The 13,414-nt window shown below is 43.1% G+C and overlaps 1 protein-coding gene across 4 annotated transcripts in view; it reads left to right on the forward strand.

Moving 5' to 3' along the window:
- ADAMTSL3 (ADAMTS like 3) overlaps nucleotides 1–13,414 on the forward strand; it is a 368,889-nt gene that overhangs the window by 257,492 nt on the left and 97,983 nt on the right. For all 4 annotated transcript variants that reach the window (XM_027571545.2, XM_027571543.2, XM_027571546.2 and 1 more), the window contains exon 17: nucleotides 8,676–8,805. In XM_027571545.2, coding sequence (XP_027427346.2) covers nucleotides 8,676–8,805 — 130 coding nt within the window. The remainder of the gene's footprint in view (nucleotides 1–8,675; nucleotides 8,806–13,414) is intronic.

Consider the following 13,414-nt stretch of genomic DNA (forward strand, 5'->3'; position numbering starts at 1 on the left):
TACATTACTGTGAAGTGTCAGCTGTCTGTACCACTTCTAAACTACCGCATTCCTGCAGTTTCACCAGAAGCCTGGAGCTTTGTCTTTTATTATGAGAGCAGAAACAAATCCTACTATTGCTTGTGCATCCTCAAATCTGTTAATCTCAAGCTTTTTTTTTTTTTTTAAAGGTTTTTTATTTATTTTGGAGAGAGTGAGAGAGAGAGAGAGAGATCCTGGGAGAGGGGCAGAGGGAGAGAATCTCAAGCAGACTCTAAACTGAGCACAGAGCCCAATGCAGACCCTGACCTCACATCCTGAAATCCCGACCTGAGCCAAAATCAAGAGTCAGACACTTAACCGAGTCACCCAGGCACCCCTCAAGCTTTTGAATGTTGACTTTGGTAGAATTGCTATTTTGTCTAGTACTCTGTCATCCTTGATTTTAGTTCTTTCCCTGACTGGAAAATTCCCCCTCGATTTGGGAAAGCATGACATGTTAGGTCCTTGGAACTAACAGAGCAGTTGGAGTTGCCCAAGGAAAGATGACCAGGTTAATTCTGATTCAGTTGGCAGAGTCTAATAGACCTCATCTTTGAAGCTTGATGTCAAAAATGTTAGAATCTGCTATTGTATTGTGTACCAAGGTGGCCCTAGAGTCCACCTCCAGGATAGCTGAACCCATGGGAATGACTTTCTTTTTCTTTTGTTTTTTTTTTTGGTAATAGCTTTATTGAAATGTAATTCACATACCATACAATTTATGTATTTGAACTATACACTTTGGTGGATTTTAGTATATTCACAAAGTTGTGCAGCCATCATCACAATCAATGTTAGAACACTTACCCCCCAAAGAATCCTGTACCCTTAAGCAGTCATTCCCCATTTTTCCTCAAACCCCCATTTTCCCGACCAGTGGCAGCCCCTGGCAGCCCACTAATCTACTTTCTGTCTATTCTGGCCATTTCATATAAATGGAATCACATAATAGGTGGTCCTTTGTCACTGTATTCTTTCACTTAGTGTAATGTTTCCAGGTGAAGTTCATCCATGGTGTAGCGTGAATCAGTACTTCATTCCTTTTTATGTTGAATACTATTCCATTGTATGGATATACCACATTTTATTTATCCATTCATCAGTTGGAAGTTTGGATTATTTGCATGTGTTAGGTGTTGTGAGTAGTACTGCTATGATCATTCAGGTGTTATATTTTTATATGGGCATATTTTTTTCCATTTCTCTTGGGTATCTACCTCGGAGTAGTAGAATGAGTTTTTAATCCATTTAAAACATACAAGTTTTGTGAAACTTCGCTAATTGAGTTTATCCTTATTGGCGTTGTGGCCCTTTGGGTGTGCTGTGAGAAGGGGAACTGCCTTGAACATGTCAGAAGTGCAATTCACCATTCAGATGGTTGATGGGAAGGTGCCCATTTACTTTCTGACATCCTCTTGTGAATCTGGAACCCATTTTACAAATTTTAACAGAGATCAACTTGGAAATCTTTCAATAGCGAGTTAAACAGCAATTTAGCCTTGTGAAGGTGTATTATTATATTGTTTAATCCTAGAATAATATCATTTAAATGAACCTTGGATATCCATGAACCCAAATTTTACAGTTAGGGAAACTGAGGCTCAGAGGCTGTCACACAGTCCAAAACAGAAAATAATTCTCACCCTTTAGAGAGAGTTGGTTGAAGTGCCTACAATAAGCTTTCTAACTTGGCAAAAAGTAATGTTTTTAACTTTGTGGGCTCAAGCTTAAATTTTCCTTTTAAATGGATCACTAAATTCTGTAAAACTGAAGGCCTAATGCTTGAAACCAAAATCCTCTCTAAAGGCAGGGAACTGCATGTCTGCTCTGTCCTAGACTCCATGGCTCTGGGTTCTGAGCTCAGTATTAGGATATAAAATGAATAGGACACCATCCTTGACTTGGTGGACCACAGCTTTGGTTATTTGCCTTTACTGTCTTGATGGTACTACTTACACGCAGGGATACTTGCCTCTCTGTGATCCATTTTAATGTGCTTTTGGAGGCTCAGCCTCTATGAGTCCACTTATGTGTAGTTATGAATGTCGATTTTAACCCTCACCCTGGTCTGCTGTAACTGAATACCACAGGAAAATAGAATTTCCCCAGGCACCTAGTTATTTCCCCAACATTCCTGTTTCTGATAGAAAAATAATATATACAAATTACAGATTTCTGAAAAGATAAACCTTTGGTCGTGCCCTGATAATCTGTGTATTTGTATCTTCTAACTTATCTTCACATCATACAGAAAATCAAAATAAATCTATTCGTTGTAATGGCTGATACTTGAGAACCTTTCCTAGGTCTGCTTTCATACTGGAGTGGCAACAGAGAATTCTTTTTTAATTCCCGAAAGCATGAAGAATGCAGACATATTGAATTTCCAGCTTCCAGGGGGCACATGTGTGCACGTGCATGCGCATGCCTGTACACACAGACATCCTGGAAGATACCCTTACCTTTCCAAGACCCCCTGCTAAGGTTCTGTAATTTACTGCATCCTAAACAGTCCTCACCGGAGTTTCTTTGTATTTTATTTTATTTGTTGCACTTACGACCTTTCATTTTTACCTTGGTATTTTCTAGTAGCGCAAGCTAGTAGCAGATGCGTGGATTTTGAAGCCTGACCGCACTTTGAACCCTAGCTCTGCCACTCTCTTCACTCTCTTCGGGCCACTTACATAAGTTTGTAGGGGCTCATTTTTGTCAAATGAGAAGAGCCATCCCTACTTCACGAGGGTCAACGGAAGGATTGAATGTGCTTATTTAACAAGATGATGTAGGAGAAGTGCTTAATCACAGTGCTTGGCACGTGGTCTATAATAAGTGTTAGTGGGATGATTATTTTATCATAGAATAATAATAGGGCGTTCTTCTTATAATGCTCCCATTTTTTCTCTTTTAAAAATTTGATTTTCTGAGCCCCTTAAAACATCTACTCATTTTTAAGTCCATTCTTACGAATTCTCTAAGTAAAATAATCATCTATAATTAATGATGGTTTCATTTTTTCCTTTCACATTTATTTATCTTATGTAAGTTTTATATCTCATTGCATCATCTAGAATCACAAACACAATAATAAGGAATGTGGGCAATGCCAACCTTGCCTTTGTCCTGATAGTAGCAGGAATCTCTCTGTTGTTTCGTTCAAAAACATTGTACAAATTTGTTGCATGTTTCTTTGCTGTAGGCACTGGGTTGAGTGATAGTGACTCACACTTGGTGAGGGAAATGCACTGATCTCATAATCACACACATATATGTAAATCACAGCTGGTTATAGCAAAAGAGATACATGGTGCTCTCAAGGCATATAATAGGAGGAAATTGACCTAGTTCGGGAAGTAAGGGGAAGCTTCCCTAAAAATGATTGCTCTTGAACTTAAATCTGAAAGTTGAGGAATTAATTCAGCAAAGGAGGGGATTGGGGGGGGCGGGTCACAGAGAGAATTCCCAGCAGAAGGAAGAGCAGGTACAAAGCCCTTGGGTACCAGGTGCATGGTCCATCTCGCGAATGAAGAAGGCAGGTGCGGCTGGAGTACTCAGGAAGATGGTGAGCTGACGCTAGAGAGGAAGGCAGGGGCCGACTAATGCCTTACAGGCAAAGCTGACTTGGTTCTTTATCCCAAGATCCAGGGGGGAAGCCATTCAAAGAATCAAAGTGCGAGTTACATGATCAAACTTTTATTTATTTCAAAAAGGGGAGCCCAGCTGTATTGAAAAAAAAAAAAAGGTGTGGAAGGGATAAGAGCAGATGTAAGGGAGGACGTCTTGAGAAGTCATTGTCTCATCCAGGCGAGGGCTGGGCCTTCAGTGGTAAGGATGCTGGAGATGGAGTATAGCAGATGCCTTGGAGAAATGTGTAGAAGGTGAAAGCCTATGGGTGGAGGGGGCGTGAGCGGGAGTGAGGTGGCCAGTCTGAGTCCTGGATTCTATCCTGAGATGATGAGTGTTCACTGGAGATCCAGTTGGGCACAAGGAAATCACGAGTTCAGGTCTGGTTGTAGTAACTTTAACATGCCTCTGGACTTCCAAATAGAGATGCTAAGTAGGCCGTTGCACGTGTGAACCTGAGGCAAAGTGCAAAGATCTAGGCTGGAAATACACATTTATGAATCATCTGTGTATGGAGAGAATTGAAGCCGGGGCATGGATGGATGAGAATCTCCAGGAAGAGAATGGGTGGCCACTGATGACTTGAAGAGTCCATCCATTGGAGTGTTAGATATGGATGTCAGGTTTGAAAGGATGGAGGAAGGAGTGACAGGTGACAACGTGGAGATGAATAGATATTTTTGTGGCACAATTTGTCTGTGATAAAGAAGAGAGAGAGAGGGAAGAGGCTAGAAGGTATTATGGGTTGTGTGTGTGTGTTGTGTTGTTCAATGACTGAGTGGCTTGGGTACATTTACAAGGAAGTGAGAAAGCTCCGGAATGAAATCAAAAGCTAAAGTAATCAACAGATTTCCTGGGAAGGTGGAAAGGAGTGAAAGCCAACACACAGTGGTAGAGATTGGTCTTCAGCTGTGGAAGAGGCTGCTCCTAATAAAAATAGGCCGGGAAAAGGCCAGGATGCGTGTGAGAGGCCGTGGGTCTGTATGCGTGACGGCAGGAAGTTCCTGGTTGTTTCGTGTGTGTGTGTGTGTGTGTGTGTGTGTGTGTGTACACATGCATGAATATTTGTGTGTGAGTGATTTGGGGAGTGAATGCAGAGATGTTTGAGGTCACGGTGTAATATTCTCTTCTTAAACAGCTGACTACAATATGCTAGTATTGGATTTCGTGACGTGTGAATGATATTGCTGCACGTAGGCCTCTTCCATTTCACGTGGCGGACTCCGAGCATGCCTTCCTACAAAGGGGGAAGTGGGACCGAAACCGAGGTCCACCGTGGGATCATGTTAGCATACTCCCCACGGAGATGTGTTCCCGACACGGAAGGTTAGCAATCGCTGTTGTGTTGTCTTCAGATCTCTCCGAGTCATGACAGGTCTCTAGCTGTAATTTCTTCTAGCCACTCTTGATATAATTGGTCACTTCCTCTCAGGCTCCAGCAATGTTTATGATGCCCTTCATGCGGCCAAATGGTTTCAACAGTCCTTAATCTTTACCAGCTGTGTCTTCAACTGGGTGCTAAAAAGCACTCACCTGTCTGCAGTGCTGTAACCCTTGCATTTGAACTCTAAGAATGATGCTGTTCTTTGGCACTTCTCCCGACCCAGAGCATATCATGCTTTCCCTCTTTTTCATGACCTGGGATTTGAGAGCAGCATCCTCTCATTCATAGTGGCTTATCAGCTGAGAGAAAGGAAAATGGATTAACTGTTCTTTGCAATATGGCCCTGGGCTTGTATCTGTGATATCGCATTGTACAAGGCAGCACGGTATGAAGTCGATATGGTTGTTTCTTCTTCTGTAGATTTCATTATCAGGGTTATGGTAGTTTTGTAACATGACTGGAGTTTTCCACACCTTTCAACAGTCTTAAATAGTTTATATCATGGGGCGCCTGGGTGGCTCCGTCGGTTAAGCATCTGACTCTTGATTTAAGCTCAGGTCATGATCTCAGAGTCCTGGGACCAAGCCCCATGTCGGGCTCCCTGCTTAGCGGGGAGCCTGCTTCTCTCTGCCCTTCTCCCCCTGCCCCTCCTCCCCCACACCCGCTCATGCATGCTCTGTCTCTCAAATCAATAAATAACACATTTTAAGAAACAGTTCATATCATGGATATTATCTTTTTAAAAAGTTTGAAAGCATTGGTTCCTACCCATTCTTGTTTTCCCCTTTTGGGGGCAGGATTTAGGGGAGAGCATCGTGGCTGGATCTTTGACATAATTTTCAAGCCCCACCCCTCCTGCTTATTGTTGTATTCAAGATCTTAATTTCCAAGTAATTTCCCTAATTTAGGTTTTCTTGGGGAAAAAAAAGCCATCCACTTCAGGACAGTATTGATATTATTATTACGCATTGTTCATCTGGTCTTGGGTTGCTTTAAGCCTCTCTCTTCTCTTTTTTTCTGGCCACAAATAATGTGGGATCCATTCAGTCTTTCTGAGCAAGCAGTTATATAGGTAATGGCTTGTGGAATAGTCTAATGGTTAGACTTGGGGATGTAATTGTTTATAATTTGTTTACAGTTGGACTCTGTTGTGGTCAGAGAATGTGACCTGCAGGATTTCTGGCTTTTGGAACTTATTGCAGTTTACTTTAAGGACTAATAGAGGATGAGTTTTTGTTAATGTTCCATTGGTGCTCCAAGAGCATATTAATGTCTCTTTCTAGGGCCCAAGGCTCTTCGGTTATTAAATCAACATACTTTTCTTATTCAATTTATTTTTTCATATTGATTTTACAACTTGATGTATTAAATACTGGACAGAGCACTTTAAAGGCTCTGGCTAGATGTTCTTCATTGCTCCAGGTATTTCTTACTGGGTGCGTGTGTGTGTGTGTGTGTGTGTGTGTGTGTGTGTGTGTGTGTGTGTGTGTGTGTGTGTGATGTTATTTGGCATGTTGAATTACTCAGGACTTGCATGCAAGAAACCCAACTCATGCCAACCTTAAGCCAACAAAAGGAAACGTGTTAATTGGCTCTGCTTCCCTTTTTTGAGTCCTTCCCCCCCCCAATCATTAATTCATTTCTTGGTGAAGGCTTTGAATATTATTTCTGTCCCCCAAAAGACCCTCTTATTATGACATTGTAGAAGTCAAATGTGGATTGAGGGATGTTGCCTCATGCTACCAAAGGAATTGATTAGAAAAATTATACTGAAATTTTAATGCTTCCTTTATTTTATAGCTCCTAAATGCATCACAATTATCACCCAAATTTTGCTAAGTATAAGATGAAGTAAACTTACATTTTTTACTTCTACTTTTGAAGATAAAGGTTTTGTCAAGCCTCTGGAAGTGAAAAGTGTTAAATTCTTCTCATAGGTTGAGTATGTGCGGTGGAAGATATTGTTGTGCCCATCTTTAGAAAATACATTTTACCCCAATAAGTATCCTAAGCCATCTATTAATTTTTTACATTCCTTTGACTATGCTTGCTTTAAGACAGAGAATTTCTCACGAGTGTTTTAGCACTTCATCCAAATGGTTAAATGAGATCACTTTAGACCTTTAAGACCTACCCACTGTGTCCCCAGAAAACATTCCAGAATAGTCTCTGTGTATATTTTCTACAGAATTTTGATTACAAATTAAAAATACATGTGAAAGATAACTGGACTTTGATGAAAAAGAAACACAGCCGTGCTAGAAAATGAGCATCTGGGCCCCTATGAAGTCCGTAAGGAAGTCTGACATTTGCAAATGGGAACTGGTAATTCAACGGTAGCCGTGTCCCCTTCGTATCTCAAGTTAGCCAGTATTTATTTAAAAAAAAAAAAAGTTCATGGGAGATCCATGGAGATTGAAGACTGCATCCTACCATGGCCAGGAACATAAGAATTCAACTGAAGAAAGCAGGAGAAAATTTAGTGGAAAGAACTGAACATCACCAATGTATATTTTATATATCCTTTTGGCCTATTCTGCATTCTGTAAAATATCATAAAATGGATGAATTGAAACATGGCATTTGGAAAAAGAACCACAGTCTTCTAACATAATGGAACACACATTCTTGCATGAAACTGAATACATTTGCATATTTCGAATAGCAGAGTCAAGTTGCTGTTACAATTTTTATGTGATTTTTTTCATCCAGAGTTTGATTTATATTTTGTTCAGTTCTGATTTGCCAATAATTCTTTTTGTCTCAATAGATGAAGAATAGTGGTTGAGATGTGGGCTTTGGGGCCAGACAAAGGAAAGATTAGCCCATGGAAGCGTTTCTATTTGCCCAAGAAGCAGTCCCTGCTTTGGGAAGCTGGTTGACTGTATTGCATTTTGGGATCCCTGCAGGACAAAAACAGAGCTCTGGCTTAGGAGATAGGAAATCTAATTTTTAGTTTTGAATCTACCCCTTTTCTTGCTGTCTTAATTTCTCTCTAAACCTCAGTGTCCTCATTATTAAATTAATAAAATGGAGAGGATAGTACCATTCTTCGGACCTCGCAAGGTTATGGTGGGCCCAGATGGTACAGTTGAAAGCACTTTGTACATGCCAAAGCCCTCCGCCAATGGGAGGTATTGCTGTTGTTTTGGCTAGCAGTGGAAATATTACTAATTACAGTAATAGTGAACAGCAACTCACACCATAATGAAAATTTTAATAAGGGTTCCACGTCAAAATTAACACATATGCGGTGACATAGAAAAAAATGTTACTCTTTAGCAGCTGATAGGAAAATTCCTCTTGGGAAACTATGGTATATGTTTGGGAGGAACACTTTGATGGTTCAGCTGAGGGGACTTTGAGTGCTTTGGAATGTAGGTACGCCTGAAAGTAGATGGGGAGTCGGGGTGCTTTCTCGTGTTTCAGTGTAAGTGCATTTGGGCAGGGAGGGCAGTGGGGAGAATATTAAAAATGGGAAGACTTTGAAAAATGCAAAGTGGTTTGCTCCCATGTGCACCCTGAAATCAGCCTGTAGCCAAGCAGTAGAGTCAAAGGACGGTGGCTTAAGGAGTTCCGAGACCCTGTTTTTTCCCCCACAGTAAGTTATTCTACGTCATTTGCATTTTTTTCTCTCTCCAACCTCCAGGCCATCAAGAAGCCATAGCAGTGTGCTTGCACACCCAGACCCAGCAGACAGTCAGTGATACCTTGTGTGATATGGTCCACCGTCCTCCAGCAATGAGCCAGTCTTGCAACATGGAGCCCTGCCCACCCAGGTATGTGCCATCCCGTGCTCCCAGGATGCTGTGTCGAATGGTAACACCCTCTCCTGCAGAGAGGCCCACATGTGCATAGAGGCTTGTGCCTCCACCCAAGGTAAACCACCTAGCTTAGGTAGGCATTCTCTCTTCTCCATTCACATTATGCTCCAGCCAGATTCCTGCTGGGTGCGCAGATACTGCGTGTTGAGAAGGAATCCCGTTTACCCTGGCTCTTGTGAATGAACATCAGCTGGTCTGTGCTTGCAAAACCACAGGGTCTGCAGTTCTGTTCTCTTTCTCCTATCTCCTCAAGGGCACTTCTTTGCCTCAGGCCACATCAGAGAGCACAGGATCAGAGGTAGAGTTAGCACGAGTACGCAGTTGGTGCTCAGTCCATATTTGTTGAATGATTGAGCGGATGTCCTACTTGTTACATACACACTGTGTATTATCACGCTTCCCACTGACTTGCCTTAGGTCTCAGACTGAGGGGTGCAGTGTTACAGGCCCGCATGAATAGATGAGGCCGACTTATTTTTGGTCTTCTTGGTCTGAAAGGTTGTCCCTAAAAGTTAATCAGCTTCCTTGCTTAAGTCCTTTTAAGATCCTGGGGAATTTTATTGGAAGGGAGCGTAGATTTTCCCCACATTCTTCTATCCCTGGGCGTTGCTGCCTGCAGAGGATTATGACTCAGCTTCGTTGGTTTCTAACCTAAGAGCCTCCAGAATCCAACCGCCAATTTTTTCTTTCTTCACTCCTTTACCTTTGTTGTCTTGATCACACTTCCATCGCGAATCAGTTGCCAAAAATATAGCTCTCATTCCCAGTCTGCTCCCCTCTCTCTTTGTCAGAATCTCTTAATTGCCTCTTGGTAGTCACATAGCCCATCTAACGAGGTACCTTTATTCTCTAAAGTCAAGTTCGCAACATCTGGGACTCCTAAGTCACTGAGGAAGATTATTGTGTCCCTCCGGCCATACTGGAGTAAGGACAGGTGTATTTTATGTTTATTCAGGAAATAAGTTTGGTTCTGGAATTCTCTCGACCCTTCTGATTTTGATTCTGTGAAATATGTTGGCCATGATGTAAAAAGTCCTGCCCTGGTGGTCTGAGGGAGGTGGGGGTGGGTGTGGAATAAGCTCATCCACCCTCGGAATCCACCCTCCCCATCCTGCAGATGGGCCCTTTTCTTCCGAGTCTGCTTCTCCAACCCGCACAGTCTCTGGTGGAGACCGGCTCCAATGTGCGCTTCACCTTGGTGAGGGCACCCCCTCCAATGAGGCAGGCACAGTGTTTTATATCCATGACCACATTGCTGACTTCAGTTATAGGCTCAGGAGATCCCAGGGACTTCTTGACTTGCATTAGAGCCGTCTTGCTGGGCTCCGCTGAGCAGCAGTTAGGACCTAGGCCTGGGAACAGCACAGGGAAATCTACTTCCCTCCCTGCCCCACCCCCCCCCCCCACATGCTTACTGCATTCCAGAATGATCCAAGATTACAGAAGAGACATACAGGAGGGGTTTTTAGGGAGGTTTGATCTAACCTCGGCTTAGGCTGCCCGCTTTGTCAAGTGTGTCCAGAACTTTCCAAAAGCATCGATCATACGGGTGTAATGCTGAGTGTATAGCTACTTGGTGTGTCCCTTTTATCTTTGGAGAAATGGCAGTTCCGTTAAGTGTACAAGCAAGCCCTCGTAATCTAAATACTTATCTGGGTTTCTCAGTTGTTTCTTATTCTAATACTAGAACCACTGACTCAAGATATTTTTGGAAAAGCCAGGGTTTCTATTTTTCTTCCCTGACATACCCCGCCCCTGAGGCTTTGTAGATGGGAGCAGATGGCTACCTGTCTGAACCGGGGTGAGGGACAAGGGGAAACACAGCAAGGGGAAACATAGTTTACTCTCCCAACATGTTTTCCCATGAAGTGGGAATCATGCACCACCTCCCCTTTCTCGACACTAGCCGGCACTCTCTTTCTAGAAAGCGGACTATAAATGAGATGGTTTGGAATTTATACAAACTCTAAATGGTGACTACAGTTTGGCTAAGCATGTAGTTCTGTAGCCATAAACAAAGAGGACTGAAAAGAAGAAACTGTCACCCCTAAATTGGGAGTGTGCTTTATTTCTAGTTTCAAATCTTATTCCCTATCAACAGAAAGCTAGTCTTCACCCAGTTGTGTCTTTTCTTTCTAGCCCAAGTCATTGACAAATGAGGACATGGGCACAAGTGGCACTTAAACGGAAAATGGACACAGGTGCCAACACAAAGTGTGCTTCAAGTGAGAGGAATTTGCCCAGCAGGGGACTGAGGGGGCCGAGGACAATGGAGAAACTCGGCTTTGCTTTTGCAAAAACAACCCTGTTCTGATCTAGCCCTGAAAGTGAAGACAGCCGTAGTGGGTCATCATATAATTTTTTCAGAAAAAAAAAAAGAGAGAGAGAGAGAAAATGCAAAACAATCCATTCTTTCTTCACTCCAAGAATGAGCACACCCAGTCGCCATTACCACCTACATTATGTTCAGTGTAAGGTAAATAACTCGATTTCATCATTTTTAGTTTAATTTTTTAAGGCATTCTTTTTTTTTTCAAGATTATATTTATTTACTTGAGAGAGAGAGCATGAGAGGGGTGAGGGCCAGAGGGAGAAGCAGACTCTCTGCTGAGCAGGGAGCCCCATGCGAAACTCCATCCCGGGACTCCAGGATCATGACCTGAGCCGAAGGCAGTCGCTTAACCAACTGAGCCACCCAGGTGCCCTTTAACTTTTTAAGATGAAGTCCAAATCATACATTTCTCCACTATTTATTTTATTCATAATAGAATCTGAGTCCCTTCTTCGAGTGGCTTTGCACTGTGGCTTTTTCTGGTTTCATTTCTCTTCTGATCACATGTTCGCGATTTGTGACGCTTTGTCTCTCAACCTCTTAGCAATCTGCCCCAGCCATTCCTAACTGCTGCGACCTGAACGGAGAGGTATTTTGTATGAACTGTTTCGACAGTTGCTAAATAAACGCCCACCCCTTGTGTTTCCTTGCTCTGATCCATATGCACAGGTATGTCCTACAGAGAGCTTCCTAAATTGCGGTGACCGTGTGAAGCTCTCACATAAAACCCTCCAGTAACTTTCCTTACCTGTGGATCACAATCCATGTTCCTTACTCTAGCATGCGTGTGAGTTTCCTGGGCCTGCTGTCACAAAGTACCAGGTGGCTTCAACAATAGAAGTTTATTGTCTCTGTTCTGGAGGCTGGGAGTCTGAGATCAAGGGGCGGGGAAGGGTTGGCTCCTTCTGAGACAGGGAGCGAGAACCTGGTCCAGGTCTCTTTCCCAGCTGTTGGTAGGCGTTCCATGGCTTGTGGATGCTGTTCTCCCCATGTTTCCATGTTGTCTTCCTTCTGTTTGCCCCTTTGTCCAAATGTTCCCTTTTTGTAAGGATACCATTTATATTGGATTGGGGCCCTTTCTTTCTTTCTTTCTTTTTTTTTTTTTTTTTTGCTGTTCTTTATTTTTTTATTTTTTTTATTACGTTATGTTAATCACCATACATTACATCATTAGTTTTTGATGTAGTGTTCCATGATTCATTGTTTGCGCATAACACCCAGTGCCCCACGCAGAATGTGCCCTCTTTAATACCCATCACCAGGCTAACCCATCCTCCCAACCCCTCCCTTCTAGAGCCCTCAGTGGGGTGTTTCAGAGTCCACAGTGTCTCATGGTTCATCTCCAGGATTGGGGCCCTTTCTAATGACCTCATCTAAATTGATCATCTGCAAAGGCCCTGTTTCCAAATAAGATCACATTTATAGGTACTAGGAGTCAGGGCTTCACCAACTTTCGTGGGGAAATAGTTCAGACTGTAACAGCCTATAAAGTCCTTTGTGCCCCTGCTTTTAGGTTCCTGAACCACATCTCCTGTCACTACGACCCTCTGCACAGGCACGTGCACACGCACGTGCATGCACATGCGTGCATGCACATGCCATGAGGAACGTGCCCTGCAGCCATGATAAATTTCCACCGTGACCCACTCTCATGTTCATTCATGCCTTTGGGACTTTGCACATACCATGCCTGCTGTCTGGAGCCCTTTTCTACCATAAGACAAGTTAAATCTCTCCCCGAAAAGCGATCACTTCTTAGTGGTATAATGAAGTCCAACAGAATGTGAAATAGGACCCTATGCTGAGACCCTTGATAGAGGGGAACTCTTCGTAGTTGAGAGAGGACTGGGAGTGGGTCAGGGGCATGGGGTGGCGCCCCAGCTCTGACCCCTCCAGGAATTTCAGGCAGGTGCCTTAGCCCTCTGGGCCTCTTCATCTGAGTAATGACAGAAAATGCTGGACTTTGTGGCCAGCAAGTTCCTATCAACTCCAACCTTTTGCTGTTAAAGGGTGCTTTCGAGTTGCAGTTTTTTACTCATGTCTTCAGAACTATGCCCAGTCTTTCTGCGGGGATCCTCCTGTCTACTCATGAGTAGTTGCAAATGCTCAGGGTCATTTCAGTTCTAAGAACAGTAGCCTTCCCTTGACCTGCCCAGGAGGCCATGGCAGGGTTGAGTTCAGTCTGCAGTGCTGCCCTTCCTTTGCTCACCAAACCGGAGCAAGATTTAGTAG

The sequence above is a fragment of the Zalophus californianus genome, chromosome 6 (assembly GCF_009762305.2).
Source record: "Zalophus californianus isolate mZalCal1 chromosome 6, mZalCal1.pri.v2, whole genome shotgun sequence".
In the NCBI taxonomy this organism is placed as follows: Eukaryota; Metazoa; Chordata; class Mammalia; order Carnivora; family Otariidae; genus Zalophus; species Zalophus californianus.